We start from the raw sequence: 17,356 nt of genomic DNA on the forward strand, positions 1-17,356 counted from the left end.
CTTGTGTGCAAGGCAGTGAATGGTCAATAGATCCAAAATCAGGACCACGGGGTTGGCTCAATAGAAATTGTGAAACCAGTCGAAGTTTAAAATGAGTCAATGGCAGTGATATCATGGGGGTTCATCTGTGCCAGGGCTGCTCCCCACGGCATGCCGTGTTCCCAAGGTGGCTCTCCTTGCTGTCTGGAGATGCGTTCACATGGCATAGAGGAGACTGCAAGGGCCAAGGAGCCGGCTGCTCCCCTCTGGCGGTAACTGAGGCTGATCAGAGCAGTTGACCTTGCTGGCAGCAGAGTCTGTCTGGATTCTGACGTAGTTCTACTAGTCCCGAGTATTGCTGCTATTTCTCTCATTTAAATTTCAATGGTTTTACATGTGATGATCCCAGTGTGTGCCCATCTGCCTGCTGGTCACCTTTCTGACGGTCATCCGCCTGTTAACTCTTTAGAACAACGACAACGAGACGGCCCTGCACTGCGCAGCTCAGTACGGCCACACTGAAGTGGTGAAGGTGCTCTTAGAGGAGCTGACTGACCCCACCATGCGCAACAACAAGTTCGAGACGCCTCTGGACCTGGCCGCACTCTACGGGAGGCTGGAGGTGGTGAAGATGCTCCTCAACGCACACCCTAACCTCCTGAGCTGCAACACTAAGAAGCACACCCCTCTGCACCTGGCAGCGAGGAACGGCCACAAAGCCGTGGTCCAGGTCCTCCTGGACGCCGGCATGGATAGCAGCTACCAGGTAGCAGGGCGGGCGGCCCTCCCAGGCCCGGGGACCTAGTCCTGTCGGAGAGGGCACGAGCTCCGTGCTGCTGGGCTGTGTTCCTGTTTAGCACGGTTCACATCACCCTGTCAGATGCTTCTAGCTGCTGACTCATTGTAACACGAAACTTTAGAGACAAACTCCTCCAGTGAGTCTGTTATTTTTCGTTTCTTTTCAGGGGTAATACATGGCATTATACCCTGAAAAGATGTGCTTACGGACGCCCTCTTGAAATTAGAAAGCTTTCATTATCTTCCTCTGCCTGTGCTCCCGCTGCCACCATTCGCACCTCCAAAGTCCCGTCATCTTGGTGTTGCCGGCAGGACACAGCCTTCCCCTTTGCTGGTAGCTTTCTCCCTCAGGACGGCCGTTCCTTAGGCTTGGCAGCCACCAGACCACAGTGGAAGTCATGGCATTTTCACCCCCTTGTCTTTTTCTTCTCCTCATTCGCTCCCCCCAGGAAGGTGGGGTTTGGGGGAGTGTCACCTGTGGGTGGCTCCGAGGGTGACTTTGCAGTTACTCGTGTGTGGCCTCCTGGTGGCGCATCAAACACCCTCTACCAAGTGTGGGCCACGATTGTGGTTTTGGAATCCAGACCCGAAAAGTGGGAAAGATAATGACAGAGAACTTTGTGTGGTTTATTTTATTTTCCGTCCCTTCTCGTCTGTGTCCCGTTTGTCGTGTGAAGCCACGCCAAACTTGAGTCACTGTCTGATGACATCCTGCTCTGCGCTCTTGTTTGCTTTCCAGACGGAGAAGGGCAGTGCTTTGCATGAGGCTGCTTTGTTTGGCAAGACCGATGTGGTGCAAATCCTGCTGGCTGCAGGTGAGAGGTCGGCAGCGCTCTTGCCTGCACAGCATGCCTGGGTGGGGATCGCTCCCCGCTAGGATCTCCAGAGGGGGATTTTTGCCGGCTGCCTTTGAACCCAATGTGTATATCTCCACTGGTTGATTGCAAATGTATGAATTGTTCTTGAATAGCTGGATAAAATGGCTTTGGATGAAAATGTTGGTTGTGCCTCTTGGGAGCATTAGGTGTCCTGGAGTTTGACCCTCACTTGAAAATCCTCACTCCCCTGGTCCACCTGGTGTGCCTTTCTAGGAATTGATGTCAACATAAAGGATAACCGTGGACTGACCGCACTGGACACCGTCCGGGAGCTGCCGTCTCAGAAGAGCCAGCAGATAGCGGCACTTATTGAAGGTATGGGTCCGTCTCCCTGCCTGGCTGACCAGAGGGCCAGCTGGGTGAACCAAGATGTTGGTATTTGGTACAGCTTTTTTTTTTTTTTCGGTCTTTCCATGTAGATCACATGACTGGAAAAAGAAGTGCAAAAGAAGTAGACAAAACCCTTGCACCCCAGCCACCTCTCATCTCCAACCCGGACTCGATATCCCAGAAGTCTCAGGGTGAGTAAGCCTTTCTCTGCCTATAGGGGGGAGTCTCAGCTTGAAAAAGGTTGAATATTGAACGTTCTTTGGCAGAATGGAAAAACCTTCATGTAAATTGTAATTTGGAGGATTGGGAGTACTTAATAAGTTCATATTCAAATCCATTTTCCCAGCCACTGTATGAAGCTTTCTTGGGCAAAGCTTAGGCCTTAACTGTGGATGTCGTCTTTCATACTTTATGCTCTGCTTTTAGGGTTGGCTCCATGAGAGCTGCCCTGGCATGTGTGACAGATAGGATGGTCTCAGGATGAACTCAAATCTCAGTGGAAACTTTTTTTTTTTTCCCCCAGCATACACTGTAGTGCCTTGAATATAGCTGGCCCATAGTAAATATTTAATGAGTGTCATCTGGTTGGTAGCTATATATATGGCAGGTTTTAGTAATGTATCATTTGTCCAACAAATGTGGTCTGGGTGCTAGTGTGGGCAGTCCAGCCTCTCCATCATTAGCCAGGATCCAGCTCTTCAGATGGATTGAGCAGGCCTTTTGGATCCTAGGTCTGATGGATGAGAAAGACAGAACACAGGCTGACACCTCCCCCAGATGCAGATCACAATGAGGAAGGCTAGAGAAACAGAGCAAAGCCACATACTAAAAAAGGAAAGAGATTTTTCAGAGGACAGCAGAGATACAAGGGTTCAGGGCTTCCCAGCCTATCTTTACTGTGGAGTCCCTGTAACCCTCCCCAGTCACATTTTTTTTCTTGACCTCATAATCTGCTGGTAATGGGATTAGTAGTTCACTAAGCTCTTAGCTTTCAAGGATTTTATAGTTACAGTTTTGACTCTTTGCAAGTGACCCAGAGATCCCCGGTTTATAATCAGATCCCTGGTTACTTTGCAGACAGAGGCACACATTTGGATCCCAGGCACCCTGAGGTTTGTAGTTACCTAGCAAGTGAGTCTCAACAGCCACACAGCAGCCCCATCTCAGAGAGACTCCACCATCCTGTTTTGCTTGAGCACATGGAGGTTCCTGTTAAGAACGTAAAGGAATTACTGAAGTTTTTTCCGTTGTACTTTGCTATATTTTCTGGTTTATGTTCATGCTGTCATGATATTGAGGTATTTCGAAATTTATAACAGTCTTGGGAGATGTCCTTCATTGATGTCAAATGTTCCATCTTGAACTAGAGAAAATTTTGTTCAGTTCTCAGAGTATATAGTGCAGATGAAATTCTGTATTTAGTCTTGTCCATGGAGAGAGCCATAATTTATTTTCCTGCTCTGGGTTAACGCTGGTCAAGTTCAGGTGATTGGAGGGGCTTTGGCTAGTTGCCGTGGTGGGAAGTCCGAGACTGTGTCCTCCTCTCACCAATTCTTGCCTTCCCACTCCTCTTTAGGTGACCTGGAGAAAGCAGTGACTGAACTGATCATCGATTTTAACACCAACAGAGAAGAGGAGGGTCCCTATGAGGCGCTGTACAATGCTGTCTCCTGCCAGTCCCTGGATAGCACGGCCAGCGGACGCTCGTCCGACCGGGACTCTGTGAGCAGGGAGGCTGAGGCGGCCGGAGGGAAAGCTGCTGGAGTGAGGCCTGTATGTGGCCCGGGTTCTGTTGTCACCTCTGCTCTGCTGGGGAACGGGGGAAGGGAAGTGTGGCCCCCAGTGCCAGCTGCATCTCAGAGGCCTAGGCCGCCTCCACCTATTCTCCTGGTGGCTCCCCCTCTGCCTTTCCCCCTCTTGCTTAGTTGGGTCTAACTATGCAGGTCATGTTGAGGTATAATTTTAGTTTTTCAGTTTCAGTATAACCCGTTGGCATCTTTCTGTTACTCGATTGTTCTTAGAGCAAATTGAAGCATTTTATTTGTGTTAGGCTTAGCGCTGCTTCCGTGTTTGGTGTCTTTGCTATGTATTGTTGGCTTCTTTCCAGAGAGCAGGTCCATCGATGGAAGAGCTTACTGAATAACTTCCTGTCTGCCCTGAGTACATGTTGACCTTCCATTTGCCCTTGAAAAGTTACCCACTGGATTTGGACAGAGTCTGTGTTCGGCAGGGTTGTAGCAAGGCTTAAACAGATGCAGATATGTTAGCATATACCTTCCCATTTTTCCCATAGTTATAACCCTGCAGGCTTTGAAATGGTGGAAGGAGGACAACTCTGAATTTTTCCCTCAAAAGGTCAACCTTCCCATCTGACTGGTTCTTTCTGTAGTACTTGCTTCTTCTAGCCTTGAACATTGTTCTCCAGACTCCTTACCCCGCTGTCTCCCCTGGAGCTTTGCTGTGAGTCTAGGCCCGAGTCAGTGGTCCCATGGCCCTTCCTCCCTGCTCTGGCAGTGCCGCAGTTTGAGGCTTTGAGCACTGTGCTCCTCATAAACAGGCGCTGCTGTAATGGGATTCCAGTGATAGTCCCACCTTGGGGCATATTTTCAGGTGTATATTACATCTTCCTGTTGGAGAGGCTGGCCCTTCCCTTTGGTGGTAATCTGGCTTATGACCATTTTGACGATCCTTTGGCTGCTTGGCGATCCTCGGACTTTTCATTAGTGCCCTGGGAATGGCCAAATGGTTTTGGTGTTCTCTTTTGTTGGATTTCTGGCCCTGCCCTGTCCCAGCATTTCCGCGTGGATTTTGGAAAGGCCTGCCGACCTTGTGGCAGCACCCCCAGAGTGGGTGTTACCAGGGAGTGTGATAAACTCCTTGTCGGTGGTCAAAGCAAGCTTGTGTGCCAGGCACCACTCACAAAGTGCTTCTGCAGACAGAGCTGGTTTGCTTTTGTTTGTTTTCTCACTTCTTTCACTGTTAGGTACAAATAGGCCAATCCAACCTGTGGAAGAAGACACTGCCATCTGTGGCACTTACCGGTGATGCCCATTAGAGGGAGCTGGAGGCTTTGCAAGAAGAACACAGGGTTGCTGAAGTCAGCTTTGAATGACCAAGTTCCTGTGGGCTCAGCCACTGACTTACATGGGCTCTTTGTTCATCCCACTCTAGGAATCTAGCCTCCTGTGGTCCTGCTAAGTAGAAACTGGGGATGCCTCCTTTGCCAGTTTTATTTGAGGATGTTGTGGCTGTGCTGCCTTCCTGGCCCTTGATAATTAACTGTGGCCAAGGAACTGTTCCCTGTCTTGTAAACATAGCAGATAGTTATGTATGAGTCAGCCTTGTAGCCCCTCAGCCAAAGTTTTCATGGTAGAAAAGAGAGACTCATGCTTTTCTTTCCTTCCAGGGTCCCTGGTGATCACCACTTCCATAGAAACCTTTCAGACTGTTCTTTCTAGGCGTCTCTCGCCTTGAAGAGGCATCTAGGACGAGTCACTTTTATTTTGCTTCATTCTGGTTTTCCTCGGTTATTGTGTCCCTTGGTTGGATAACTAGTGTGATTATGGGCCTGCTCCATTTGCTGTTCCCCTCCTTACAAGGTGTCACTGGGACCAGGTTTGTCCCTGTACTTCTGGAGCAAGGAGGGTGGGGAAAGTGGACTTAGTGGGAAATTCGACCTAAATAGCTTTACTTGGCTTGACCGCGTTGGAGTTGTTGCCACTGGGCACCCATCTGGTGGCAGGGACTAGGGGAATGACCAGATTATCAAGATGTAATACCAGCCAGAAAAGTGTGTTTAACAGAGGGATCACGGAGCTGAGTGCTAACTAACGCGGCAGCTCCTAAAATGGGAAAAGTGTCTTTCCTTACAGGTTTCTTGGAGGCTGTCACTTCAACATTCACCTCCACCCAGATATTTAGAAATACTCTTGTTCTAGCAACACAGTGAACTAACCTACAAGCCAAGGAAGGGGCCTGCAAGCCGGCTCCCTTCCCTGTAGGAACATGAGCTCTCAGGCATGAATAGGACTTTGGAATATGAAGACATTGAGAGTCCAGCAGGGACAGTGGCTCTTCGTCTTTCTTTCACCAAAGATCGTTCTGTGTGTTCCTGAAACTGTCTGCCGTGATCTTGATAATCTCTTCTTCAGTGAGTTTCTTGCTTAAGGGTAGAGACTAGTGAACTGAGGCCCACAAACAGCTGCCTGTTTTTGTGAATAAAGTTGTATTTAGAACATAACCGCACCCACTCATTTACATATCCTCTATGGCTGCTTAGATGGCTGCATGGCAGAGCTGACCGCAATGCCTAAAATACTTACTGTGTAGCCCTTTAAGAAAAAGCTGGCCAACCCCTGTGAGGGCAGATAACTGACAACTCTTCCTTTTTTTTAATGGGCTGAGATGAAATAGGATTTTCATATGCTAATGATATATAGTAGTACTCACTGAAGAAAGTGACCAAGGACAAGAGACGAGTTCTGAGCTCTGCTAATAAATAGGAGTAGCATTAAGCTTGGTGGCTCAGATGGTGAAGAATCTACCTATAATGCAGGAGACCTGGGTTTGAACCTGGCAGTAGGAAGATCCCCTGAGAAAGGAATGGCGACCCTCTCCAGTATTATTGCCTGGAGAATTCCATGGACAGAAGAGCCTGGTGGGTGCAGTCCATGTGGTTGCAGAGAGTCAGACACGACTGAGCGACTAGCACTTTCACTTTGAGCAGGAATTGATGTTTTTGTCCTAGATTGCTTTCCTTGTTATTTCCCTAATAACTTTGGTTTGTTAGAATTCTGATGAGTTGGCTCTTTTGATTTACTGTTTCCTCTTCCCCAGTAGATTGGAAGTTGAGCCACTGGTTTTCCTACACTGGAGTTTGTGTATTGCTATCACGAAGGACATTTTCTGATGAGGCAGTTGTGTTTTTAGTGCTGATATTTCTCAGTATGGCCAAGGATATGACAGACGTGTTTGTAGTCTCTGCTATAAAGATCAAAAAACAAAGCAACGGTAATTGAATTGTGTGTGTGTGTAGAGTTCTCCATCTGTTCAGATACTAAACCTTGAGTTTAGTCTGTCAGGGGAATTCTGTACATTATTCTTTTTTATTCCCAAAGGCAAAGATAAGAGTAAACCAAAAAAGTTAGGTTCTCGAAAGAAGAGATAGTAAAATACTTATTTTTCTTTTCTACAGAGAGAACGTCCTCCGCCTCCAGCAAAACCACCACCCGATGAAGAAGAAGAAGACCACATAGATAAGAAGTATTTTCCCTTGACAGCTTCTGAGGTAGAGAGTTCAGGATTTATTCCCATCACTGAAATATGATTTTTTGCTAAGTGCATCCAGTGTGTACTTGAAGACTTTGCTATCTCATTTTCTTTCCACCTCTTTGGATTAGTGAAATTCTGTTGTGTGTGTCAGTAATCCAGAACAAGACCTTTCAAACTCACCCAAAAGTACTAAGCAAGGAATTTTACCAGGGCTGTCTGGCAGGCAGGCCAGTTATTGATCTGCCATGCCACATGGAAAGCCAGCCATCATCCACATTTTCTCCTGGTTCCATTAGGCTAAGCAGTCTCTCCTTTGGCCTTTGAACCTGTGTTGTCTTTTCATACAAAGTATAGCATACCCTACCAATCACTGTTCTCTACACTGGATCAGATTAGCAACCTTTTAAAAAAAAATTATGTATTTATGACTGCACTGGGTCTTCATTGCTGTGCACAGGCCTTCTCCGTTGCAGCAAGCAGGGACTACTCTGTAGTTGCAGTGGGCGTGCTTCTCTTCGTAGTGGTTCTCTTGTTTCAGAGCATGGCCTCTAGGCATGTGGGTTTCAGTACTAGTGGCTCATGGCTCTAGAGCACAGGCTTAGTTGCCCTGTGGCATGTGGGATCGTCCCAGACCAGGGATTGAACACGCGTCCCATGCGTTGGCAGGCAGATTCTTTACCACTGAGCCACCAAGGAAGGCCCAGATGAGCAAGATTTGCTTTTGACCCAAAGGTCTTGTTTCCGTTTTTGCATTTTCCATTTTCATTTCCCGTGAAGAATCTTGCACCAGGGCAAACATGGAAAATGTCATGAAAACTCAACTAGAGGAGAAATAGGAGTCAGGGGATAGGTAGGGGACATCAAAGGAGGCTATTTGAAAAGAATAGTTCACTTTTTAAACTAAGAAATGTTGTCATGGGCAAATAGTTCAATCTTCTAACTTAGGTATATGAAGAAAATCATATTTTCCTTAATCTTGCATCTTCCTAATGCTCCTTTAACACTTCCCACCATTCAGAGAACACATTTATTGTTTATTCAAAATATTTTATAATTTCAATAGTCTTTTGTAGCTCATTCAGTGCCCTATTATTCTTTAACTTAAAAATCAGCTAACACACATTAATCAATTAAATCTCATTACTTAGTCGCCAAAAGTCAGAGCTGACTTTTTTTTACTGCTATGGACCATCTAGTGAGACAGGTTCTTTTATTTAATATAAACAGCTGCAGCCATAAGGATGACTTCAGTTTAACAATGTGTATAAATACAAGGAAATCCTTTTAAGAATATAAAAATCAGTGTTGGAGGTAGGGGCTAATTTCCATACTAGATACAAATTCTGTTCTTATTTTTTTCTATCCCTTAATTACAAAATACATATTATTATGTCTCGATTAAGGGGTCTCTAGAATTACAGGCTCTAGGGTAATAATACATTGCCAGCAGATACACGTGCATGTAGTAAATCCCTACATGTTTTTATGTAGAGGTTCGTTTTATTACTCCCTTTTTACAAGGAGAAGCCTAGCAATAACAGAGCATCTTCAGTCAGGGCTGGCTCTCTGTAAATGCCTTATGCTGCTTCTTTAATAAGGACTTGGAGTAAAATTTCTGAAGTCCAGGGGTAAGGGGAAGACTCTTAAAGAAATGTTGGATGACCAGCACTTTCTCTTCTCCCAGGACCCTCTAGGGCATACAGTTTGGCAATAATACTGTTATCAAGAAGTAGTAGGAGGAGAAATCTCCCTACAACTCTTCTGGGTTGGAGACTGTCTGAGATACATATTCCAATAGCCTGGAATTCTGGATCAGTTGGGCCACCATAGTCAACATTTGGAAGACCCTGAGAACCCTGGCTTTGCTTCCGAAGCAATGATTATAAATACATGAATACAGAGATGATGTGGTCTGGGTCATTATCCTTTTAATATCCAAGCAGATTCTGTTTACTGTAGTTTGAGTGGATAGATCTTCTCCAAAAGTGGACTTAAAAAAAATTTGGACTCTAGCCTTCACCATCTTCATTTCTTATATACTCAAAGCTTTAATACCCCAAACCTCATATCGTAGGAGGTGCGCACTCTGCCCTGGTGTTTGTTTCCCATTCCTGAGGTCTCAGATCATCCACGGAAGCCATTAAGAGAAACTGAGTGTGCCTGGGTCCAGGAAAGCTGATCAGCGTAACAACCAGATCATGAAACTGCCTCAAAAAAATCAAACGTATACACACACATACATTCAGCTATTCAGATGTTTTTACCCCACCAAATGGGCTGCCAACTGCATTGGGCTCAAGAGTGTTTTCTCTCTGCTTAGATGTGCTGAACATTCATGGGAAGCTGCAGCTGTTGTGATATCTCTCCCCAGAAAGCTGCCCACACCCGGGTGGGCCATTCCATGGTCATAGTTAGGTGCCGACTGGTGGTTGCTTTTTTCTGCAGCTAAAATGTCACTCTCCGTAGAGCAGAGAATACATTTTTGTTTTTTGTGGGGGTTTTTTGGTTGTTGTTTTTGATTTATTGCAAGCCCTGGAAGGGGGAAAAAAGATTAAGGAGTAATTTATAAAAAGAGGAATCCTGTCTATTGAAAATCAGTTACTGCCTTATTCTCTGTGACACAAGGCTTCTTGAGTGGGAACTGGGAACGCTTGCAGAAAGGCAGTTTATTGCTTTTTCATGAGATTTTAATCCCATAGCTGGCAGAGGCCAGGACCAAGAGGAAAAGATCACCCTACGATCGTGTGGGTCTAAACAGGGGACCCTCATTAGACATCTGAAGTGGGGAGACGGTTCCTAGTTGAGTGGAGAAACCATACTTCCCAGAAAAAAATAGAGGCCAACTCTAGAATCTGGAGGAGGGGTGAATTTTTTGGCCCTGGCTCTGCTGGAACCTCTCTGAGAACTGGGTTTTGTCATTCGCTGAAGGAATGAGCTGGAACCAGATGCTCCCTAGCTGTGGCTGTAATGGTTCGGGCCCCTCCAGCTCTGCCATTGCTGGTTCTCTGCTTCCGGTTGTCCTGCACAGGAGCCAGGCAGGGAGTGAATGCAGGTCCAGTAGCCTGATTTTCCAGATGGAAGTCATCAGCCCTGTTCTGCTTGGGAAGAAAGGATATTATAGGCCAGGCACCCAGGCTGTCAAATACCTCGCAGAGAAGACTGCCTGGGGCTCTGTGAGAGCCCTGACTGCGTGCAGAACACTCACAGAATCAGATTTCCAGGGCTCTGCCCAAGTGATGGCCCTGGGTGTGTCAAGTTGCAGAACACACATTCCTGTCTGTGAAGCCTGTGGTGTTAAGTTGACGCTGTCTGAACTGCTTCATGGCCCCTCTTTGTTCCCTTAATTGTGTTCCTATGATGAGGCGAAAGGAATAAAGTAATACAGGCAAATGGCTCCCTGTGATGAAATAGTTTTTAGCTGTCAGGTGGCCCTCATGAAGTGGAGGTGCCTGCTGCGCTCAGCAGAACTTTGGAGAGACCGTCATTGTCTTTGGCGTGGCAGCCTTGTTAGCAGACAGGAGCTGCAGTCTCTGGTTGAATCTGAGGCTGCTAGAATCTGTTATCTCATTAGTCTGTAACGCTGTGAGCTATGCCTCCAAGAAGCCAAATCCTGATGAATGACAAACCCGATTTGTTTCCAGTGAGCCGTGGGACATGTCAATAAAGGAGGAGGTTTCTGGGTGCACCAGAACGCCTGACTTGTAGGGTCCCCTTGTTTGTGAGATGGACTCGTGAGTCCCTCTCACCCCCTCCTTCGTAATATATCCCTTGTTCCAGCCAAACTCCTCAATCAGAGATTTTGTGCTTTGGTTTGCTTTTGTAATAGCCAGTATTATATTTAATTTGCCTGTGAAACGCATTGGATTCTTAGCACCGATGAGCCAGAATTATCCTCTATAGCAAGTATCTCCATCCTCTCTCTCAGTGCAACTGTAGCATGAACCGTCGTGTTTCTGGCTTGTGTTGAGACACTTGGCTCCTCTGGTACCATGACTGGCTGTGGCTACAGGCCCCCAGCTGACTCAAGCCGGTTGGCAGATGTCGGGGCCAGCTCTGGCCAGTCATTTCATCAGAGACACTTGGCTGCCTGGATTAGGGGTTTCTCAGGAGACAGAGCTGCTTTTTCTCCACTGAAATTCATCCTTGCCTCTCTTCAGAACAGAGATTGGTAGAATTGATTTAAGATTGTGTTCTCCTACGTGTGTTAGGAAGCCAGCTTTGGGAAAATCCTCATCTATAACCCTGGGGCCTATGAAGAAGGGCTCACAGAAATAGAGGATTTACAGACAGCTTTGTTCCTAGTAAATGTATGTCAGTCAGGGTTAGTTAGAAATCATGTTGATCCCCTCTTGAGAAGAGGGGAAGGATTCCAGCCTTTGGGGTACTGTGTGAATGTATTAAATATTAGAAAAAAACGTGGAGAGAGAAGGCCTTATGATGCATGGTGACTGAAAACCACTCGGGAGGTGTTATCCACAGAAAAGAGATCACGCAGAGAGGGGCAAGGCAGGGGAGGGGAGGATCTTGGGTTTTATTTATGGCATTTTGAAAGATGAAATGAGGGAAGGAAAGGGAAGTGTTTTAATCAGAGGCCATTGAGATTTGAGGCCCAGATGTGTGGCCAGGAGAGCCGTTGTAATCCCTGTGACACTTGACTGACTTACCTTCTCTTCCCCTCCTCTCTTCCTCTCTGAAGAAAAAGGAGCTGATAATCTCAAATTTATTTGACATAGCCTGTCTGGGTGTTAGCCCCCCGCCTGAGAAGTACGTGCTTTCTCTCTCAGGTCTTGGCCATGAGACCCTGGATTCAGGGGAGCGCAGCCAAGGAGGAGGATGAACACCCTTATGAGCTGCTGCTGACAGCAGAGACAAAGAAGCTGGTGTCCGTGGATGGAAAGACAAAAGGTAGAGCCCCCACCCCCCTCCTGGCAGAAACAGCTCCACAAGGGCCGAAGGAGACAATGGTGTTCCTTGGGCTGGGCGAGTTGGGTTTCAGGGCATTCTGGGTGGTGGGCGTATTATGGCCTTTCATTTTAATACCCCGGGCTGGAGTGGACTTGTCACCTTTGAGCATATGGAGCAAGGAAAAGGTCAGGTCAGACTAGGTGAGTGCCGAGGGAGGGAAGGCTGGCAGCCTTGTGGCCGAGATTGATTTGGGGTCTCAAATCACAAATCCTCAAGTTCCCGTGGTGGAAAAACAGGCCCAACAAGTCATTCCCCTTGGGTTCAGGCTGACGGCACAGACTCCGCTTTGAGGCCTGACCTCAGAGCGAGCCACTCCTGGGGAGGGGCCCGTGATTGGCTGCCACCAGTAACTGGAGTGCTCAGTTGCCTTGGCCTACTTTCATCGCCTCTGCGAAATCCAGCTGCCTCTGTGAGGGGTGAGGGCTGCAGGACTGAGAACGGGCCAGGCTGCGTGCTTGCAGTCCCCGCCGGAGTGAGTGTGCCCCGCTGGAGCGTTTGTGACGACCTCTGTCTCCTAAGGACGAGCAAGAAGGGCGGTGTGATTCCCACTGCCGTGGAGGAGCCCCCACGGCCCCTCGCAGCTCCCTGTAGCCCGCCGGCCTGGGGCCCTTCACAGGCGCTGTCAGTGCCTCCTTCCACCCTCTGACAGCCCGGGGCGCAGGTAAGAGCGGGGGATGCAGTGGCGTCTTTGACAGCACCCTCTGCGAGGCCTGTCAGGGTAGCGGTGGCTAAGAGAGCGTGTGTGGATTTGTCTGATACTGCAGACCTTAGTTTCAACAGTCCTGTGTAAAAGGTTTCTCCTTGAGTGCATAAAGTTTGGGTTATTTTCATAGTAGTTTTGTTTTGATTTGTTTTTATGGTTTCCATTTGGAGCTTTTCTTAAAAAAAAAAAAGTTATTCAGAAACAGTAAAATCCAGCCTTTTTGTATGCAGTTTTGTGAGTTTTGGCAAAGACAGTTGTTTGCTGCCCCACAGTTAAGATAAAGCATGGTTTGCTCACCAGAAGGTTCTGCACCCTCTTGTTGTCAGTCCTGCCCCTCCCTTACAGTCTCAGCTCCAGCGTCTGTCCCTGTGATTTTCGCCTTCTCCAGAACATTGTATGAGTGGGGTCTTGTAGCGCATGCCGACAGAAGGGCCCCCAGGCCCAGCCCCTCTGCGTGTGCGGGTGTGCAGGCTTCCCCACATCGAGAAGCAGCTATCTGACGCCACTGGGGCCTCAGACTCCAACCTAAGAGGCTCAGCCCTGTGAGACGGCCCTCCACTTCAGGTGCAGATCACAAGCCCAGGTCTCTGCCTCTGACCAACTGGCTACACATTGGAGGCTCCAGTGACCCCCTCCAGCTCAGGATGCCAGTTCCAAGTCCAGGTTGTTACCTGGACTTCTGACTGACTGGCTATAAATCAGAGATTAAATGCCTCATGCCTCACAGAACTGAGGGAAACCCACATACTCACTAGATTACCAATTTATCATAAAAGGATATTAAAGGGTACAAAGCGACAGCCAAATGAAGGGGTGCATAGGGCAAGGTCCTGGTGAATAGAGCTTCTGTCCTCCTCGAGCGTGGGCCCAGGCGTGCTGGCATGCAGAAGTGTTCTGGTTTCCCTAGCATGGAAGCTGTTAGAAAAAGTGGGACCGGCTGAAAAGCTGTCTTTTTTGGTTTTAATAGAGGCTTCATTGCCCAGTCTTGATTAACTGAATCATCCTCCAATGGCATTGATTGAACCTCAGACCCCTTCTCCCTTCCTCAAGAAATCAGGGGATGGGACCAAACGTTCAACCCTCTAATCACATGACTGATTACCCTGACAACCATCCCCCACCCTGGGGTAGGATCCAGAAGTCACCTTCATTAATATCTTAATCAGAAAATTCCTTTTGTTTTGGAAGATTATGGGCTAGGGACTATGAATAAAAGCCAAATATAGCTGAGAAATACATTTTGGTCATCTGAATGACCAAGTATATATTTCCTATAAATCACAATATTCCAGTACCCTTTTGAGTCTGGCCCTTTCACTTACCATAATTCATTGGGACTCATCCTTGTTGTTGCATGTATTAGTAACCTGTTCCTTTTCATTTCTGAGTAGTATTCCATTGAATGGATGTACAACAATTTATCCATTCTCTGGTTGAGGGCCATTTGGGCCGTTTTCAGTTTTTGGCAGTTGCAAATAAAGTTACTGTAAACATTTGCATACAGGCATTTCTGTGAACATAGTTTTCATTTCTCTGAGGTAAACACTAGAAATAAAACTGCTAGGTGCTTTATAAATATATGCTTAGGTTTATAAGGAAATGCCAAACCATTTTCCAGAATGGTTCTACCATTTTACGTCCCATCAGAGTTATAATTGCTATGTATGTTCTCTGGGATTTAATATTGTCAGTTTTTAAAAATTTTAGCCATTCAAATAGGTATGTAGTGATATTTCACTCTGGTTTTAATTTATATTTTCCTAATGTCTAATGGTATTGAACATCTATTAATGAGATTCTTTGGCATCCTTGTATCTAATGAATGGTCTGTTCGGATCTTCTGCTCATTAAAAAAAGTTAGGTTGTTTCTTATTATTAAGTTGTAAGGATTTTTTAATATATTTTGGATTTAAATTCTTTATGAGATATCTTATTTTCTCCTAGTCTGTAATTTGTCTTTTTATCCCCTTAACAGTGTCTTTTGAAGAACAAAAGTTTCTTGATTTTGATAAAATTCAAGTTTACCTTTTTTTTTTTTTTAAAGTATAAGGTCACTAATGTTTTTCTCTGTATTTTCTTCTAGAAATGTTACGGCTTTTGGTATACATTTAGACCTAGAATTTATTTTTTTTCTCCACATTTTTTGACTGAAGTATAGTTGATTTACAATGTTGTGTCAGTCTTTGCTGTGAGCAAAGTGACTCAGTTATACATATATATATGCATTCTTTTTTAATGTAAGACTATTATGGTTTATCATAGGATGTTGAATACAGTTCCCTGAGGTGTACATTAGGACCTTGTTGCTTATCCATTCTAAATGTAATAGTTGGCATCTGTCTACCCCAAACTCCCAGTTGACCCCTTGCCTCCCCTGCTCCCTCTTGGCGACTGCAAGTCTCTTCTGTATGTCCATGAGTCTCCTTCTGCTTTGTAGGTTCGTTTGTGCCATATTTTAGATTCCATCGATGAGTAACGTGGGCTTCCCTTGATGGCTCCCTGATAGAATCCTCCTGCCAGTGCAGAGACTCAGGTTCAATCCCAGGTCGGGAAGATTCCCTGGTGAAGGAAATGGCAGCCCACTCCAGGATTCTTGCCTGGAAAGTCCCATGGACAGGGGAGACTGGCAGGCTATAGCCCGTGGGGTCACAAAAGAGTTGGACACGACTTAGTGACTAAGCAACAACCACCTAAGTGATGTGTGGTATTTGTCTTTCTCTTTCTGACTTGTTTCACTTAGTATGAGCATCTTTAGTTGCACCCGTGTTGCTGCAGACGATATTCTTTTCTCCTTTTTTATGGCTGACTAGTATTCCATCGTATATACGTAGTACATCTTCTTTATCCATTCATCTGGCAGTGGACATTTAGGTTATTTCCATGTCTTGGCTATTGTGACTAGTGCTGCAGAGTGGGTGGAGCTCTGATACTTGCTCTAGTAGTTTAGTAATAAATCATACTGAAATTTAACCCTTAAAGAGTGTAATGCTCTGTTTGAAAAGGGTGTTTTTTTGTTTTTAAAATTTTTCAAATTTATTTTATCAGTTTTTGGCTGCAAGGCATGTAGAATCTTAGTTCCCTGATCATGGATTAAACCGGAACCCCCTCTGCATTGGAAACAGAAAACCTTAACCACTGGGGACCACCAGAAAAGTCCCTTGAAAGGAGTTTTTAGTAAGGGAAGAATCTTTAGCATCATGGAGGAATGAGATTCTAATTCTTTCTTTCAAAGATCTGATCTGGAACCACTATAAGGTCAGCCGACTCAACCTTTGAAAGGAAGGAAAGGGGAAAGTCAGATGAACTTCGTAAGTGGGGCCAAGTGACCTTGATAGGACATTTCTGCCCTCAGGTTAAGAAATCTCTAGGTCCAGGGGAAAGCTACCCAGGAGGACTTCTGACCTCACATCTCATGCTCCTTGGCTTTGGTTTCTTCCAGCTCTGCAATATTGAGCTAACTGTTGAGAGTGGGCTGTGCTGGACGCAGATTTAATTGAACCACAGCATGAGAAGTGTGCCTGCCTCCAGGCAAGCTGCTTAGATAACTCAAAGAGCTTTCAGACAAAGGAGTGCCGACATTAAATATGAAAATAGGCTCTGCCAATTTCTCAGTAGCCTGGAAGAAACGCCTGCTAGGATTGGTCAGAGTGAGGCAAGTCAGCAGATGATGTCGCGCATTAGTACATATTAAATTTTGCCTGCTTTTCCACTTATGTCATTATCTTAGGCAGCTTTTATGAATTAATTCATCAATTTTCAAAAAGGCCATGTTAATGAGACTACCAGAGCTTTCAGCTCCCCCTTTATAATACTAGAAATTACAATGTGAGGGGTGGGATAGGAGTTATTTTTAATTACATTTTAAAATTACACTCATTTTAGCTCACTGGAAGGAAAAATTTTAAACAATACAAAAGTGAATACAAATAAAATGCTCAGATTTTTCTCACCTCTCTGCTACTCAGTTACCAGAGATGACTGTAGTTTGAAAGTATGTTATTTTTTACTTCAGGGCATGTGCTATCTTTATACAAAAGTGATCATATGAAATTGTTTTGTTTGCTTTTAACTTAAAATAGGATCATATTTTACAAACTATTTTGTAAACTTCTTTTAAAGCTGTTCATAGACCATAAATAAATTTTGTCACAGTTCTAAAAGTCTACCTTGTTATTTTAAAATTGTTGTTAAACAGCCCATAACTCATTTTAAAAAATGTTTTATTTTATTTGGAAATTCGTCATATGTATACATTTGGCTGTACCGAGTCTTAGTTGCAGCCTGGGAACTCCTAGTTGCAGTGTGTGGGATCCAGTTTGCTGACCAGGGGCTCGGCCTGGGCCCCCGCGTTAGGCACAGAGTCCCAGGCACTGGACCGCCAGAGAAGCCCTTCCATAACTCATTTTTCTCTTCACTAACTGATGGGTGTTTA

General features: G+C 45.7%; 1 protein-coding gene across 9 annotated transcripts in view; it reads left to right on the forward strand.

Moving 5' to 3' along the window:
• Positions 1-17,356, forward strand: part of ANKS1A (ankyrin repeat and sterile alpha motif domain containing 1A) — a 171,947-nt gene that overhangs the window by 80,794 nt on the left and 73,797 nt on the right. For all 9 annotated transcript variants that reach the window (XM_042237560.2, XM_042237561.2, XM_027958432.3 and 6 more), the window contains 7 exons: positions 449-745; positions 1,517-1,592; positions 1,869-1,970; positions 2,075-2,176; positions 3,562-3,758; positions 7,180-7,272; positions 12,041-12,161. In XM_042237560.2, coding sequence (XP_042093494.1) covers positions 449-745; positions 1,517-1,592; positions 1,869-1,970; positions 2,075-2,176; positions 3,562-3,758; positions 7,180-7,272; positions 12,041-12,161 — 988 coding nt within the window. The remainder of the gene's footprint in view (positions 1-448; positions 746-1,516; positions 1,593-1,868; positions 1,971-2,074; positions 2,177-3,561; positions 3,759-7,179; positions 7,273-12,040; positions 12,162-17,356) is intronic.

Source organism: Ovis aries, chromosome 20, assembly GCF_016772045.2.
Source record: "Ovis aries strain OAR_USU_Benz2616 breed Rambouillet chromosome 20, ARS-UI_Ramb_v3.0, whole genome shotgun sequence".
Taxonomy (NCBI): Eukaryota; Metazoa; Chordata; class Mammalia; order Artiodactyla; family Bovidae; genus Ovis; species Ovis aries.